Here is an 18,956-nt window from a genome sequence, read left to right on the forward strand (position 1 = left end):
GGGCCATAACCATGTAAATACAATTAACCCTTTCCCTCCCGACCTGATCCCAGTGTATGTGGTTGGTGCACACACTGTAGGGGTACAAACACTGATAATTGGAACAATACATACAACCAGCAAAGAGAACACATTTTGCCCTGAGGCACGGGAATAAAAATACATGTAATCAATCTAACTGTGGGAACATGATAACCACAGGGACATACATTTTGGTTGTGAAGTAGGGGACCATGTGTATTACAAGTACATTTCTGGTTAACCCCTCACTTCCCAGACGGTTGAAGGGGTGCCTAATGGGGGTGACTTCTTTATTACTCGTTGGCACCCCGCTGCCATCACAGGGGGGTACTGTGAGGAATCGCCATCCTGGCGGCCGTAGACCGTCTCCTCACCTTAAAGAACCTCTCGCGACAGACATCCAGGACGCGCAATCTCGTGGCCCAGTTACGCGTGTGCACGGATCTTGTGCGGTCTAACTCTCCGCCCCCTGCTCCGGCACGCAACGGGTGCGCTCGTCAAGCCTCTCCGCTGCCGCGCTTCCAAGCTCCACCCCCACTCTGATTATGGACAGGACGGGCGTGGGAGTGACGCACGTTCTATGCCCCGCCCCTTGACCTCTGTGACGCGCGCGGGTCGGTGTGCGATCGGTCCCGGCTTCCATTCCTGATCAGGCTGCATCATAGGGCACACCTGTGTGCACCAGAAGCCTATTGGATTTCACTTCCTGGTTCCGCCCTGGCTTTCTATTGGAGGGTCTTCCTATATATACCTTCCTGCTTCAGACTCTTATTGCTAAGCATAGTCTAGTGTGACGCCGTGCCTTGCCGGTTAACCTCTTGTTGCCTGACCCTGCTTCTCTATTTGGACTCCGCACCTCTCCTCTCCTGATCCGGCTACGAACGACCATTCTCCAGTCTCCAGTCCTGACCTTTGCTAAGTACTCCAACGATCCGATACTCTCCTATCCTGAACCTGGCTACGTACCCCGACGATCCGCTACTCTCCAATCCTGAACTTGGCTACGCACCCCGACGATCCGCAACTCTCCACTCCTGACCTGGCAAGTACCCTCAGCTATTCTCACATCTCTAATCCTTACCTGGCTTGCACGACCAATCTACATCCTAGGCACGCCTGTGCAGCTGGGGGTTGACGTTAATCAATTCCCTACCTCAGCACCGCGGTCGCGCTTCGTTTGTGGTGAGCTACACGTTACAAAGATTTAGTGTGAGAAGCAGAAATATGGACAACGCGGAGGGATCGGACCAGAGCCCCGGAATCTGAAAATCATTCAATTAAGAACAAGGAAAGGACTGAGAGGACAGATGGATTCTCCTTCCCCTTCCCTCCCCCACCCCCCTTCTTTTTTGTTTCTTGATTTGTACTTTGCTCAATGCGAGTGTTATGAGTTATCATTGTTACCTCTGTGAAAGACACTTATACACGTTACTGTATGATGGTAAAAATCAATAAAAATCTGAGTTAAAAAAACATGTTGCCGAGTCCTTTAATAAAGTTCAATTGCTTCATAGAACGGAATTTTTGTCTAAATCGAAATTAAAGAGATCACTTTCTATCAGTGGGAGTCATAATTCTTTGCGAGGTGGTAATACTTCTGTTTCTAAAGTGACTATAAATTTATTACCACTTTAAATCAGTCTTCCAAGTCTATTCAAGCCATTCTGAATAGGCATTGGGGTTTACTCAAATGCGATCCACATTTGGGGCCCGTGTTACCCGTTAAGTCATCTATTTTATTTAGGAAAGCGAGGAACCTTAAAGGGCTACTTGCAGCTAGTACAATTAGAAATTCTGGTCTTTGTACCAATGCTGCCTTTTCTAGGTCACTTGGGAATTCCAAACGTGGACGCAGTCGATGCATTAAATGTGAACATATCATTACTGATTCATCATTTTCATCACTCACTAAAGGGAAGAGATATAAAATAAAAGGCACTATCAACTGCCTGAGTACCTTTATTGTTTACATGCTATCATGCAGCTGCGGCCACCAATATGTGGGCCGCACGATTCGGCCTCTGAGCACTCATTTCCTGGAACATAGACGTAATGTAATCAATGGTAACATATCTCATAGTATTTACAGACATTTCAATTTGATACATAATAAAGATCCGTCATCTCTTAAGATCATAGGTCTGGAACACATTTCACCTCTTGTTCCAGGAGGCGACAGATTCAAAGCTCTGTGCAGGAGGGAAAAATATTGGATCTACCAGCTGGGTACCTTGACCCCTGGTGGATTCAATGAGTGCTTGGACATCAGCACCATAGTTTGAATCATCGGTCGTACGGTTCTCCTTCTTCCTCTGCTCAGTCTGCTCCTTTAGGACACGGAGTAATGTGCATACCCTATATGTGTGTGTACTCTTTGTGTCCTCTTCCTTCAGCCTCATTTATTTTATTGCATTAGTTTTTATTTTAAATAGAAAATATTGAGGTAAGGACCCCAAAGTTAACTAGTGCTGCAGAGCATGTACCCATTCTTGCAAAAATATATGGTTTTAATTCTTCACTGCAAACCGGATCACAGATTATCCTTGATACATGCTTGGAGCTTAGTCATTAACCCCTAGATGAACCACAGTTAGGCAAGGGTGAAGAGAGTCCTAGGACCCCCTCAGACCTCTCATGTACATCCAGGAACAAATAAACCAGTGGTAGTGGGGCAGCTCACTTTAAGCAGTATTGTACTCACATATGTCCATGTTTTTTCCAGGTCTGTGTGCTCCAGCTGAACGCAAGCAGAGCGGAATCACCTTGTACCGAGGGGAAAGATGAGTCAGCGGGCACTACGATGCAGAGAAAATCGATGAGGCTGGACTGTGCTGCAACAATTCCTTTATTCAAACATGAATAAAAATTGAGAGGAGGGTAGAGTGCCCCTGCACCTCTAACGCGTTTCACCCGCGGTCGGGCTTTTTCAAAGAGTAACAATACCTGGGCGCTGGACACTGAAATACCGGAAATAGACCGGACGTGACATCACTCAGCCAATGAAATGTCCGTATACCGCAGATGGCATTGTGGGAACAGACAATCATGGCTGAAGTGCGCACGCGCGATATATGCAGGAATCACTGTCATGCGCAATGGAAGCTAAAGTTAGAAACAAAAATATGTACAATTTGCAATCCATTTTGTCATACATTAAGTTGCTATTAGTTAGTCTAAAAGCGCAACTGCCAAGAGTAACATACATATATATACAAGAATAATCACTGATTAATTTACTTTAGTAACTGCGGATAGCAAACATATGATTACAATAACAAATTTAAAAACAAGTAAAGGCAGGGGTTAGTTATAGATATTTCCAATACATTAGTATCTATATTTTTGACTCCCATATATACAGTGCATATCACAAAAGCGCAATAAAGTCATAGATTGTATTGGTACTACTGTCACTACTTTTATCTAATTAGAATTCAAATATGACTTTATTGCGCTTTTAGACTAACTAATAGCAACTTAATGTATGACAAAATGGATTGCAAATTGTACATATTTTTGTTTTTAACTTTAGCTTCCATTGCGCATGACAGTGATGCCTGCATATATCGCGCGTGCGCACTTCAGCCATGATTGTCTGTTCCCACAATGCCATCTGCGGTATACAGACATTTCATTGGCTGAGTGACGTCACGTCCGGTCTATTTCCAGTATTTCAGTGTCCAGCGCCCAGGTATTGTTACTCTTTGAAAAAGCCCGACCGCAGGTGAAACGCGTTAGAGGTGCAGGGGCACTCTACCCTCCTCTCAATTTTTATCCATGTTTGAATAAAGGAATTGTTGCAGCACAGTCCAGCCTCATCGATTTTCTCTGCATCGTAGTGCCCGCTGACTCATCTTTCCCCTCGGTACAAGGTGATTCCGCTCTAGTTTTTATTTTAATTTAATAGTTCTATCATAATATATTTTACATATATATTTTTGTATTTGGTATCATGAAAGATTCGCTTACTTGGACATTTACTTGGAAGAGGGGTTTTATACATGTTTATTGTATGTGTTTGTAGTACTGTAGATATTCCACACACATCACGTGCACTTTCTAGACATAACCATTCATCACCATTTTTGGATATTGTAATTATTATCCATCCTTAATTAATTTAGCACTATTAATTCATGTAATTAATTTTACACACAATTTATTTCGTATTTACCTTTAATTGGCACTACTATTACACCCCCCACCCCCAAAAAAAACAAAACACTACAAAAATGCTTCATGGATTGGGCATGTGACAAATGTTTAAGGAATATGGCAACCTGTGCTTCCATGCAACTTGGCACCAACCTGCTCGGAAACACCATAATTGCATTTTAATGAAATAGGCCTCACTGTCTGTCTCACAATAGCCTCATACATACAGCTTCAGTTTACTACTTCCTCTCATTCGGGTTACATTTCATGTTCTCGTTTGTGATTACTGCATCAACAGGTCTCACCCAATTTCTCTCTCCTTTGCCCCCATCAGCAACAATAACACAAAATATCATAATTGCACTATGACGATGCTCAAGTTGCCTCAAGGATTTTGCAAACTGACACAGTAAATCAACTCACAGATTCGCTGAAGGGAAATGTGACGCACATTTTACCAAAAGCTTCCAGTATTAAAAGTGACAAAGTTAGTTTTGCATTTTCTTTTTAAGTGAAATCATCGCTTCACAGAGTGCCACTTTCAAGCAACATTCACTAAGTGGCACTACATGAATGGCAGAATAAGTGCTCCTGGATTAAACCGTATTTAGGTATGGTAGCTTATTTTCTATCAAATACCACAAAGGCATCATTTAAGATAGAAAATTCTCAGAGAATTAGGCTGAGTCTATGCTCCCTGCTTGCTCGCTGAGGCTCAGGAAAAGCGGGTACTTTCCCTGGCCTTGCGGTTGCTTACCGCACGCGCCATCAGCGGGCCGTCAGGGGGCGGGCCAGTGACGTCACGGAGCTGGTTCGCCCTCATTGGGTGAACCGCTCACATGACCGGCCTGTCGTGCCGGCAAGCGGGGGAATTTTAAATTCCCCTAAGACCTGCGCTTCCGCAAGCGCGCGGAAGTTCAGGTGAGCCCCTACTAAAGCCGCTCTAATTGCGGCTGTAGGGGCTCAGTGCTGAGCAGGAGCGCGCTTCCGCCAGCAAACAGTAAACATGGCCGATGCCTTAGAAACATCAGGAAGAGGGATTATACCTTGAAGATGAGGTGGGGAAGACACAAAGGAAAGGTATTTTTGTAATAGATTAAGCAGCATTCCAGAAGTGGTCAAATACTTGTAACACCCCTATGGACATATAAGTATATTGATGAACATCCTTCTGACGAATGGCTATGAGCCCAGGAAAGGACTGAGATGATAGTATAGAAAGAAGGATGACATCACGGAAGGAGGGTTCAGGAGAGATATAGGTAGAGAGGAGCAATTGAGCAAAAGAGAGAGGGCAGAGAAAGAGACCTGTCCCCAGGAGCCTGGTAAGAGATGCAGCGCTGTGGAAGAGCCTTCATAGTCTGAATGAACAGGCGTCCCGGAGTTAGTCGACGTTCCTGGATCTTACCTGCTATGTAAATGGGACCTGTATAAACTGGAGGTTCTGAAGCTGTGAGTAGACCAAGCCGCAACATGTCCAGGGTATCGCCCCTATGACACTTCAGTATCCTTTTTATCATACACAGCTACCACCAGTCTTTGCAAAATAGCAGGCCTGCACCAGGGCCATCACACGGAAGGAGGCAGAGAGTGATCGGGCCCCCTTGAGGATGAACAAGAGGCACAGAGAATGCTGCCTGAGCCCATCACCTCTTTTGCTTAGCCCTGGCCTGCACCCATTAACACACCTACATTCCACACTCCATATGGTTGTCATAAGTATTGTTAATGGTCCTCGAATTCTTAGGGCAACTGTATGTGAATTCTGTGTTCCTCATAAATATATAGTATTGTTATTCAAAAGATGTGTCCTGGTGCGTTGTCTGACCCCCAAACTGGTCCATTTCTGGCTGTATATTCTTTATTTAGTACAGGGGTGCTGGACTCAGGCCCCTGTCCTAGTATCTACATATTAATATGTCTAGGGAATTAAATAGGGAATAAATACTGTATAGATCAAATAATTCAAGAACACTTAGCATTCCCACAGCATAACTCTACAGAGGATAAAAAAGGGGGCGGGGGAGTTGATTGACTCAATCACCACACTGATTGACCAGAATAATGGATTAGCGGTCCTAGTGATAGACAGATGGGTGCAAAAACTGATTTGGGAGAGAATAGGCAAAACTTTTTCACAAACCCTGACTCAATTACTCATGGTTTATCTAATTCATATATCAGTTTGTTGTCAAAAGACATGGAATTGGTTAATATAAACCCCATTGAGATTTAAAAAAAAAAAAAAAAGGGAAGGACTGGTTTTGACTCAAGAAAGTTATCATGGAAAAACTATGGCATTTCCATAATTATGATTGGAGTTCATAAAAAATTTTCACCACTGTATATGCTTGATGGGCTTTTATGCATGCAGCAAGTCTTTCAGAACATATTTCATTCCCTGGGCTACTTACAACGTATTTCTCCCTTCCTTTGAGAAGGAAACACTGTTGATCACCCCAATGTGTGGTTAGATAGCAACAAGCTTTTATTACACTTTTTAAAATATAAAATGCGTAATTTTTTAATGTATTTTTCATCTCGATGCACTGTGACATTAGATTATAATTTTTTCCCTCTATGATATGGAACATTGATGGTTCGCAAAATGAGATACTGACATGATGGTCTTCACCACATTGTATAAATGGGAGCGTTTCTTTTGGTTCCAAATATAAATTTATAAAGTCAGGGAATACAATTTTTGCGCCTCATTTTTCAAATATTCTTCTTTTTGTATGCCATGGGTTGGAGTTCTTGAAATAAAAACTTGTAGTTCTGAACTAATGGCATTGACCGTGCTCTATGAACACTTCCCTTTATTCCTCAAAATTGGCTTAATCCCTTTAAGGCCAAAGGAGCCTGCAATGATTACCGGGCTACAGCAACAGCCAAGTGGTTAAAATGGCAAGGCCATACTCAATGGAGTATAAATAAAAATCAATAAATACAGTTAAGGGCTTTTATTGTAGTTACATTGTTTATGTCTATAGAACACCTTTACTTTCCCAACAACCTCGACATAATTACATTAAAAAGAGCGAAATCACAACATACACAGAATCAAGTACAACAGTCTATTCAGTGAGAAATTAGACAATTCTTTCAAATAACACAAACAGGTTCTAGAGAAATAAAACATTGATATTTTATCTGAAAATAAACCACATTGAAGGTGGTAAGCAAAAGCCATGAACTTGTCAGGTGAACCGCTAGCAGAACCCACACAGTAAGCACATTCAAGTAGCAACAGTAATAGCTCAAGACTATTTTTTGCATTTACCATGACTTGGATATGTAGAAGCAACAGGTCAGTTAATTATATTCTTAAATCGAAGCCACTAATTAACCAATAAACTAAGAGCACTCAAATTTGTGATATATAAATATAGTTATAATGGTGAATATTAAGATGAGAATATGACAATTTAGATAAGTAAACAATAAATTACTATGCAAACACTACTTAATATAGGTGCAAATGTGCAGATTAATTATAAATAGAAATGATAAAAACCACAGTAGTGTCCAAAAAAAGTATTCGAAGATAGGTGCGCTTCTTCAGAAAGGTTCAGTTGGACCTTCGGTAGCAAAAAAAAAATAAAAAAATGCAGGCAATTGTTTGCGGTATCACACTCGTAAATGACTATAGAATATGCACGTTGTCGAGTTATGTTAAATCTGAGGTTTGCTGCCCTATGGAGAGCTTCTTGCTGGGACCTGCGCCTCCTCTGGTTCAGAGTAATGTGGAATACACACAATCAAATTTGCAGGCGTGCCGTGCTGCCCGTCTCATTCCACTATTGCCGGAACCCCGGCACCAAGCATAGTTCTTTCACCAAGGTCAAAAGGCCAACTGGACAATAAATCTTACGAATTTTGTAGCAGCCTGGCAATTTTAGTTTGGACATACAAACCCTGGAATGGTAGCTAGGCTGCTACGAAAACTCATAGGTTATACTGTCCGGTCCAGTTGGCCGTTTGACCTCTGAAGAAACTATTGCCCGTGTTCTGTCAATAGCGGAATTGAACAGCCGAGCTTGCGAGATAGGATTACCCGATTGTGCCCCATGAGATGGGTGGCATGCCTGGAAATTTGATTGCGTGTGATGGCAGACGCGACACTCCACGAACCGGAGCAGATGCAGGTCCCAGCGAGAAGCTCTACAGAGGACAGCAATGAGTTAACCACTCAATGCACATATTATATCGCCGTTTGTGTCGTGTTATAAAGAAACTAAAAATATTTATACTGTACATGAAATATAGAGGCTACGCATGTAGATATAGATATATATATATAGATATATTTTTTATCAATGGTCAGGTAATCTGCACATTATATATGTCTTTAAAGAGGTCCACTCTGAAGGGTTTAGTTAGTTTTAACACCTCGAAGATCGTAGGAGTCACTGAAACAGGGAGAAACTTATTGAATTCCCACTTGCCTAAAACTTAATCTATTTCATTTGGTAATAATCAAGATAAAGGCGACCAAAGTAAACACCAAAATGAGAATAGCCTTCCTTGCCAATTTGTTTAGATTTACCATGAAAGCGGAAGTTTCATATACCAGATGAAACACTTTTTTGGACTTCTTGCTTGAAGCCACCTTCATCCCCCTGATAACTTAAAAAAAAATAGTATACATTTGATTTATATTTGCATTATTCATTTGTAATGTGATTTAACTAGTTGAAAGGCACGGAGAGAAAATGTTTGGTAATATTTGATGAAATTTCATCAAATATCACCACAATAATATTTGATGAAATTTCATCAAATATCACCACAATAAAGTATCTTTGACAGCAATGAGAATATATTTTCTCTGTAAAAATGCAGTTTCATCATGCAAGCTCTATTTTTGCAATCAATGTTCGTTTATAATCTTAATACCATTTAGTTAGTAAATTCCAGTTTTTTGTAGAGAGAGATCGTGACACCTACAAATACATCAAATTACCTGACCAAGGTAAACAGAGATAAGAAGACTGACAGTCACCCTCCATTTGTAAATTAAAACTATGAAAAAAAAATTAAATTAATAACCTGGTCCTATTTGAGAATAAACTTTGAAGTTGGCCCCAAAATGCATAAAATAGGATTATATGAAGTGCATGAGCGAATAGACCGGAGTGAAACAAAATGTAACAGTAATATTAAAACTTTATTAAGTTTTTATTCTAAAAACACATGGCTAATCTGACAGGATAGTTTCTGTAACCTGTCCCAAGGAATTTAGACAACTTAAAAAAAAATTAGATCATGATTAAAAAATGTTTTTTTTTTAAAAAACAAAACACTTGGGCGATACAGATACAAAGCTAAAAAAAGCAAACACATTAAAATGATGAAAGCAGCATTGTGCACAATTCAATAGTATATATACACTTTAATATAAAAACAATTAGAACAGTCATCACTGTATGATGGTGGCAATAGAGTAATACAGGCTCAGGCATCTCAGCTCTTTTTTCTGTTTCCTGTAAAAAGGGAACAAAGTTACTGCTTCACAGAATGCAAAAAAATATTCAGATTTCGTTCTGTAAAAGGTTACTAATTATGCCAGACAGTACTGAAAGTTCCAACAGATGCCCCCTTTGCACAATATGCCGGCAAATTACTCTGCAACGCAAACACCCACAAACAAAAAACAAACAAACATTCAGTACCACAGTGGAACAAAGCTTAGACTAGTTTCAATTGTTTTTCAAGAAGATTGTTAAGGCTTCAGCCCCAGTATTGCCTGACGGCGCGTGCACAGTTAAAAGCCGCATTGTGCGGTCTGTAGGGGAGCGATGGGATGTGCGGGGGGCGGCCATGACGGGGCATATCTGCTCTGCCATTGGCTGCGTGTCGACCACGTGATTGTGTTGCGGCACGGGAAGACAAAATTCTTGTCTTCTCTGCCAGCGTACGCATCATCGTGCCCACACACACAGCCACAGGGGCCTGCACCATGGAGGGCTGTGCCATGCACACACGCCCAGAGGACCTGGCCTTAGTGTTACCATGTTTTGGAATAGTGCAAATTAGTAGAACCTCTGCATTATATCTGGTAGGGGAAAGGTGGCCAACTCCAGTCCTCAGGGGTCATTAACAGGTCAGGGATATTTCTGCTTCAGGTGGCTCAGTCAGTCAAAGACCGCTTTTACCGTTATATATCTCCATGATACTTGGTTTAACCCCCCCACCACCAATATATTTGGTAAATAGATACCTAGTCTTACCTTCTCTTAAAGGAGCTTTAGGAAAAACATTTTCTTTGCGGTCATGATGGAAAGCTTTGGATGGATCAAAGTGCTTGATGCCCTGTATGCCTTGTAACTGTTCTTGGAGCATTTTTTCAGCCTGCTTTTCCTTTGAAATCTGAGCGCGCAACCTGGAAAGCTCCTAAAAAAAACAAAAATCAAAACCATTGTTTTAAGTCTACGGGGCAATATAGTCAAATGACCACCGCCGTAATTACACAGAAAAGATCAGTTTAACGGTCAATTACTAAATCGTCCCACAAAACATTGTACTGTCTGAATAAAGCAAACAAAGACTCAAAATTAAAGTATCAGTGTTTCCATTTACACAATCACCACAATTTACAACAGACTGTGGTTTGAGTGATGCATACTAAAAATCATCCTTCATATCTGAAGAGTACAATGCAAATTAAAATAAAAAACCCAACCACAACTAGGTCTCCTTGCTTAACATTTCTCCTTCACAAAAGCACAACTGTTGCTGTGTGTGGACCCCATTTCGATTCAAATGAGGACTCAAAGTAAAATGTTTTCTATTTGTATACACAAATACAGGCATACCCCGCATTAACGTACGCAATGGGACCGGAGCATGTATGTAAAGTGAAAATGTACTTAAAGTGAAGCACGACTTTTCCCCCCACTTATCGATGCATGTACTGTACTGCAATTGTCATATACGTGCATAACTGATATAAATAACGCATTTGTAACAGGCTCTATAGTCTCCCCGCATGCGCACAGCTTCGGTACAGGTTGGGAGCTGGTATTGCTGCTCAGGACATGCTGACAGGCGCATGCGCGAGCTGCCGTTTGCCTATTGGGCGATATGTCCTTACTCGCGAGTGTACTTAAAGTGAGTGTCCTTAAACCGGGGTATGCCTGTATATCTATATTATCTATATTATATATCTATAAGTCTGAAATAATGTTTGTGTGTGTATGTCTTCCCCCTGTGTGATTGGCCCTGGGTTGGACACCCCCCCCCCCCACCTCTTGCCGTCAGTTGGATTTGGAAACTGACTTAGAAGGACCATCTATCTTGCAGTTGGAACCTTCTAGAACAACTTGGCGAACCCACATTCCACACCTCTCTCCTACACACACACACACACACACACACACACACACACCTCCCTCCGGTCACAGCACCCACCCTGCTCCACGGCGGAGGCCTCTCCCCCACACACACAGACACACCTCCCTCCGGTCACAGCACTATCACCCCGCTCCTCGGCGCAGGCCTCCCCTCCACCACCAACCCCCCTCCCTCCGGACACAGCACTAGCACCCCGCTCCTCGGCGCAGGCCTCTCCCCCCCACACACACCTCCCTCCGGTCACGCCGCTCCCCGGCCGGGTCAGAGCGCCCGGACAGGAGAGAGGCGCCTTCTGGACCGGTGGGAGCGCGGAGACTGGACAGAGGTGGCTGGTGTCCGCCGGTGGGGAGAACGGGCGGGTCCTCACTGCAGTTGTGGTGTGTGTGTGTGTCCCTGGGTGTATGTGTGTGTGTTTGTGTGGGTCACTGGGTGTATGTGTGTGTGTGTGTGTGTGTGTGTGTGTGTGTGTGTGTGTGTGTCTGACACTGGGTGTGTGTGTATGTGCATGACACTGTGTGTGTGACACTGTGTGTGTGTGTCTGACACTGTGTGTGTGTGTGTGTCTGACACTGTGTGTGTGTGTGTCTGACACTGTATGTGTGTGTGTCTGACACTGTGTGTGTTTGTTTGTGTGGGACACTGTGTGTGTGTGACTGTGTCACTGTGTGACACTGTGTGTGTGGGTGTATGTGTCTGACACTGTGTGTGTCTCACTGGGTTGTGTGTGTGGCACTGTGTGTGTCTCACGGTGTATGTGGCACTGTGTGCTGCGCGGGGGAGGCGGGGGCCAAAGCTGCGCATGGGTGGGGGGAGGCAGAGAGAGATGAGGGGAACGGGGGGGTGGCGAGAGGAAGGAGCGGGAGGTTTTGGTCCCGGGCAGCGCCGGGTCTCTCAGCTAGTTTACTATAAACCTAAAAAAAAAAAAAAAAAAAAAAGTACTGAACAATGGTTGTATTTTGGTTCTTAAATGGTCCAAGACTTTAAAACATTCATTCCTACCATGCAGTTCCGTATGAACATACATGCTGGAGCTGGGAATTCTTCTCCTCTCCCCCTCGTGTGTATTCCCATCCCACCTCGCTTGTATTGCATACCTGCTTCAGCTGAGAATTCTCTTCTTTCAGCTTCATGACATGTTTGATCTTCTGTTTTTGATTCTGATGGCCCAGCAACTTGGCGTATGCGTCACTAAGTTTGTTCAACTCATCTTGGGCTGCCCCATGTTCATTAAGCAAGGCGTTCTTTTCTGCCTCAAAAGCATCCAACTGTTGCTGTTTTAAGGGGGGGGGGAGGGGGAAGTCATAAAATACACAAACTTTTGACAATGTCAAGATTATGAAGCGCTGGATATGCAGCACTACGAGACATTTCAGCAAAGCCAGTAGAATAAGGCGATCTCATGTCACGGTTCTATAAATTAAATTGCAGATACTTCAACCACTTGCAAAGAGGACTTCTGTTTCTAAAATCACTTTTTTTTTTAAAATAGTCTGAAATTAATAACCAACTATGGTGAAGGGGAAAAAATAAAAAATAAATAAAGAAGGCTTTTATAGATGTAGCAAGACTTCCTGTCCCCAGCATCGTAGATGAACAAGCAAAAGTATGCGGGCATTAATCCTTCGGTACGGCGACTGCCACGGTCTCAAGACTGCGTGTGGCCATGGCACTGAAGACGGTAAGACTTGTAAATCTGTAGCGCCAGACAGTGAAGGATTATCTGTACCAATCTCAAGCTGTGGATCTTAGTTCCTAGTGATCTATGCCCTGGTCTTTAATCATCAGTTTCTGACAAATCTGCCATTTTCCCCCCTATTTAGAATTTCGTTAGAACTTCTATCTGTAACCGGACAGGGGGAGAAGGAAACAACCCTACCTGGAACGGTCGGACTTTGTTTTGCAACTCTTCAAATAAAGTGCGCCACTTTTTGCTTTCATCTGTATTTTCCACCTTCTCAGATTCTTTCCTATATATAGAAAGGTCACGTATGATTCACATGGTATTCTATCATCTAGTATTATAACCTAACAAGCAAATAAAAATAGTCTATAGCCATTGTTTCTTTAAAAAGTACCCTCAGTACACAATTGTCTAATAAAACATTAAGACATACTAGTATTTGAAACCATAAAAATCTTGGTCTAGATGCATTGCAAAATAGAATTCATACTTCCCATCAACAGAAACTAAAATGGGTAGTCCCAAATAGTCGGAAACAAATCCATTTAAAATAGTTCAACGTAATCTGCTTCATTAGCATTAAAAAAAAAAAAAATAATAATAATTTTTAAAGTTGAGGAACAAGCAGTATTGTCTAAAACCCACAAAAAACGGACCAAATAATTTTCCTGTATATGCAAGAGTTAATCAATCACAACGGCAATGAGATATTGGAAATATATAAAAAAGGAAAAACGGCAACTAAACTACAGGCATACCCCGCATTAACGTACGCAATGGGACCGGAGCATGTATGTAAAGCGAAAATGTACTTAAAGTGAAGCACTACCCATTCCCCACTTATCAATGCATGTACTGTACTGCAATTGTCATATACGTGCATAACTGATGTAAATAACGCATTTGTAACAGGCTCTATAGTTTCCCCGCTTGCGCACAGCTTCGGTACAGGTAGGGAGTCGGTATTGCTGTTCAGGACGTGCTGACAGGCGCATGCGTGAGCTGCTGTTTGCCTATTGGGCGATATGTCCTTACTCGCGAGTGTACTTAAAGTGAGTGTCCTTAAACCGGGGTATGCCTGTACAGTTTAATTGTGCAAAACTACACAATATGAAAATATTTTATGGTAGTTCTGTTGTGGATCAAGGAGTTTCACTAATGTAACCAAATTTATCTAGTTTCAGTAAAAGTTTTCAGTCAACTTGCTGGAGAGTTACCTCAAAATTTCCATCTCGTTTTGCTGGCTTTGCAACATTTCATTCAGCTGCGCCAATTGCACTTGTAGCTCAGACACTTCAATGTGTTGCATCTCTTCCAGTCTCCTTATTTCCACCTCCTTGATTGAGAAATTCATCTGTACATCTTGTAATGTTCTAAGCCATGAAAAAGAAAACCGTCAGTAAACATGAAATCATAGAAAAATCGCCAATTTGCTAAACATCTGACGAATGTTTTAAAATCACCCCATGCCTACTGTTAACAATATAGAAGTGTGTCCAGATTTGGAACAATGTCCCGTTACTAAGGCAGATCTAATTTTAACAACAAATTCAAAAAGCCAGTTCCATTTGTGAGTTCTTCCAACTTGGGATTGCCTAAGGCAGGGATGCGTGCGGCAGTTATAGAGGTCCCAAACTCTCCCAAGGCATTTAAATGAAATGCCGGGGGACAGCACAAGGCCTCTATAAAACACACTTGCCTTCCAGCGACGCCTAGTCATGGTAATCCGGAGTCAAATGGTGCCATGGTGATATACTTGTTAAAAAAACAAAAATTCTAAATTTTATATATAGACACGCAACACCAAATGTTGTTTAAAGCGGCAGTCTGAATCTGAATGAGATATCAACATTAACGCATCAATTTAGTAGGTACCAGCAAAGAAGTTGCACTTTAAAAACCTTGGGACCACTTAAAATCACACATTCAATGAAGCATCAGCTTTGATGCATGAACAGGTGGAACAACAGTGGTTACACTTGTAGGTGGGTTACAATTGTTAGTGTAAATGCAAGAGGCATCACTTTAAGCAAATTATATGGTCCTGCCTGCATTTGTTTTTTTGGAAAGAAATAACGCACATTGAGAAGCTTTAAATCATTCCTGCTCTGTCAGTCTGAGAAACAAGCAGAAGAAAGGGAGGCAGATCCTAGACAACCTACAACTTCCTCCCCAATTTCATCCAAACAGTTTACAAACCATGACTTCTTTTTTACTAAATGGGTAACTATACAGGGTGTACCCATTGATTTACTGTGATCCTACATCCCACACAAAGAGGAATTTCACAAGAGCTGTTCGATTCAGGTATGTTTACAGTAACGCTTTACGAACAAATATCAGCAAAATAATTTACTGGCAGAGGGACTTATGATGTACAGCTCAACCCCATCCGACCGCGCTATAACCGGGATTGGGCCAATTAAAAAAAAAAGAAAATGGCCGCAGCACACCTGATCGGGAGGAGGGGGTGAGGAGGGGGAAAGGTGGCCGGCAGCCGTACACATCCCCTCGCACTTCCCCCAGCAGCTCCACACCACCGATCCCCCCCGCAGCTGACACCAAAGTTAAGGGGGGTCTTGAGTGTGCGAAAAAAAAAAAAAAAATTATTATATATATTTATATATTATATATATTTATCTGCTTATAACGCGGTTTGAGCTTGGACCCCGAATATTTTTTTAAAAAAAAAGAAAGAAAAAGCAGCACCAATTATGTAAAACAAAGTAATACGTAGAGTTTATTCAAAAAACCAGAGTGGTCAAAGGGACCAATGTTCAACTGGTGCGATTAAAAAGCAATCAATATCAAATAGTAGCAGGATAGAGATATATATATATATATATATATATATATATATATATATATATATATAATATTCGGGGTCCTCGCTCAAACCGCGTTATAATCGGATTATAGCTGTACTAGCTATGTGCAAATCTGTTTTTGAGATGTAACCATTTTGCAACACACATGTAACTTTGAATTTTTTTCATCAACAGGAAAACAAAAAAATTTAGGCACAGTCAAAATATAACCATAAACATTAACTATTGTATATGCAAGTTCTTGTCATGCCAATATATCAAGCCTGTACTTAGTGCTACAGTTGCATTCTGCTTATAAAAAAAGTAAACACATGCAATATAGAATAGGCATTTATTATATACTACCTCATATATTCCTCCTTGGCTTTTGTTGCCGACTCCTGTAATTCAAGAAGTTGCTGCTCCAGATCTTCTTTGGCTTTGGCTGCCATCTCCTGTTGCTCAAGAAGTTGCTGCTTCATCTCCTGTTTAGCTTTGGCTGCTGTCTCCTGTTGCTCGAGAAGTTGCCGCTCCATTTCCTCCTTCGCTTTTACCGACGACTGCTGCAGCTCAAGAAGTTGCTTCTTCATCTCTATCGTCACTTTTGCGGATGACTCCTGTAACACAAGAAGTTGCTTCTCCAACTTTGCGTTGGCTGAAGACACTTGTAGCTCCAAAAGTTGCTGCTGTCTCTCCTTTTCTTTGTCTGCCTGAGCAACTTTTTCCAACAGTGAGAAATTTGCAGACTTCAAGGATTCAATCTCTGCAGCTGCGGAAACCTTGAAACTAAAATTGTGAAGAAACCAGTTACATGACAGATCAAATGTTGAAACAGTAGTTTGAAGTGCATATTAGAGCAAAAAGACGTTTCATAATGTAGTTCAATGTTTTAGTAGCTGTATTGGTCCTGAAGAAATGGAGCATATTTGCATACCAAGACCCATGAGGTTTTGAAAGCTCAGAACACTATACTGTAGTTTATTCCGTTTACTGTATAAAGAACTGCAATAATGGTCCCCATAAAAATAAAAAAACGGCATCAAGCTACAAAAATATTTTGTTTAGCCACTGTGCTTTGTATGGGAATGTCTGCAGGTAAATTTCTTCCAAATAAAGGGCAGTGATTTTACAGGATTGGTTTAAAAAAAAACAAAAACAAGCTCTGCGTTATTTTAAAAGATGTGGTGGGGAGATGGCTTGCCATTTTAAAAAGGATGCCAAGAAAATTATTCTGCATTAGTAAATTAAAAGTAACCCTTGCTTGTTCTGCAGCACGGAAAGGACTCCAAAGCTCTGCCATACTTAGAGACTGATCAGAAGGCGTATACAAATAGCAAGTGAACTACAAGGTGGTAAATTAATACCTTTCATATTCTTCAAGCTTAATTTGTGTATTACTCTGTTCCTCTTTGAGCTGTGAGATGTCTTTCAAGTGCGTTTCTTTGATCTTTTCCAGTTCAGCATTTTTCCTGAAAAAAAAATTAAATAAATGACACACACTATACATTTGTTTAGATTTAAAATCCATACTGTTTTAAACCCTATTCTTATTAGGAGACACACAGAGATATCGCTCAACACTATAAATCAAGAATTGTCCGAAACAACTGTCAATAAGTCATATTTAAATCAAACTCAACAGTGGTGCTAAAGGTTGAAATATTATAGAGACAACAGAAAAAGCAACCTTGCAAAAAGCACACGGACATAAATATAAAGTGTAAACAGAAATTTATTGAAGTGAGTTAAAACAGGGGATGAAAATTAAAAGAAGAGGGGGGCTCAACTCTACCATACAATATGAACCTGGAGGCAAGGGTCTAAATACTGACATGCACAGGACACAAGGGGCTCTGTAAGAGCACACTTGTAACTTGAAAACCCACACTGAAAAAATGTATCTACACTAATAAATCCTATGCAAACATCTTGAGTAACTGCATTAGTGGATACAATGAAACTGCAAATAGCAGTGTGAGATATACATCACCACTCAGTGTAGGAGTGTCACGGGCAGAAAAGTAGATCAAAGCTCCATATCAGGTAAATGAGGGTAGGGCCCCCCTCAGCAGACTCCCACTCCACTCAGGGGGGGGGGGGCCTACCCTCATTTACCTGATATGGAGCTTTGATCTTCTTTTCTGCCCGTGACACTCCTACACTGAGTGGTGATGTATATCTCACACTGCTATTTGCAGTTTCATTGTATCCACTAATGCAGTTACTCAAGATGTTTGCATAGGATTTATTAGTGTAGATACATTTTTTCAGTGTGGGCTTTCAAGTTACAAGTGTGCTCTTACAGAGACCCTGTGTCCTGTGCATGTCAGTATTTAGACCCTTGCCTCCAGGTTCATATTGTATGGTAGAGTTGAGCCCCCCTCTTCTTTTAATTTTCATCCCGTTTTAACTCACTTCAATAAATTTCTGTTTACACTTTATATTTATGTCCGTGTGCTTTTTGCAAGGTTGCTTTTTCTGTTGTCCCTATTCTTATTAGGTTCATGATATTCCCTATATTTCATTCATGTTAAAACCAAAAGCACATATAGTACAGTAATATCAATTGGTTGGTTACCTCGAAAACATTGTTTCGTTGGGGTATCTAAATTATAGTGGTGAGGAAGGGGATAATTACTGTATATTCAATGGAAAATGTAATTCTAAAGAATAAAAAAGTTGCATGTGTTGAAAAGGACTCAACTCATTTTATGTTTGGAATGAATGATGGCATCATACACCACAAAAAAATAAATAAAACATAATATCTTTATACTTCTAAAAACAGAGCAGCCCAAACCGGACCAAAAAAAAAAAAAAAAAAAAAAGCTCGTCTTACGTTTTGCAGATACCCACTCCTACAGAAGAATGCTACTCCACATAGAAATCTTTACTGCAATCAAATTAACAGGATCAGGTGACAATTTCACAACCAA

The 18,956-nt window shown here is 41.2% G+C and overlaps 1 protein-coding gene across 1 annotated transcript in view; it reads right to left on the reverse strand.

Moving 5' to 3' along the window:
* Positions 1 to 7,124: 7,124 nt before the first annotated feature.
* Positions 7,125 to 18,956, reverse strand: part of HMMR (hyaluronan mediated motility receptor) — a 41,272-nt gene continuing 29,440 nt past the window's right edge. The window contains exons 16-22 of the mRNA XM_075601905.1: positions 17,385 to 17,489; positions 16,387 to 16,806; positions 14,431 to 14,586; positions 13,409 to 13,499; positions 12,627 to 12,803; positions 10,410 to 10,572; positions 7,125 to 9,662 (exon numbers count right to left, since the gene is read on the reverse strand). Coding sequence (XP_075458020.1) covers positions 9,643 to 9,662; positions 10,410 to 10,572; positions 12,627 to 12,803; positions 13,409 to 13,499; positions 14,431 to 14,586; positions 16,387 to 16,806; positions 17,385 to 17,489 — 1,132 coding nt within the window. The 3' untranslated portion in view covers positions 7,125 to 9,642. The remainder of the gene's footprint in view (positions 9,663 to 10,409; positions 10,573 to 12,626; positions 12,804 to 13,408; positions 13,500 to 14,430; positions 14,587 to 16,386; positions 16,807 to 17,384; positions 17,490 to 18,956) is intronic.

Source organism: Ascaphus truei, chromosome 5 (assembly GCF_040206685.1).
Source record: "Ascaphus truei isolate aAscTru1 chromosome 5, aAscTru1.hap1, whole genome shotgun sequence".
NCBI classification, from domain to species: Eukaryota; Metazoa; Chordata; class Amphibia; order Anura; family Ascaphidae; genus Ascaphus; species Ascaphus truei.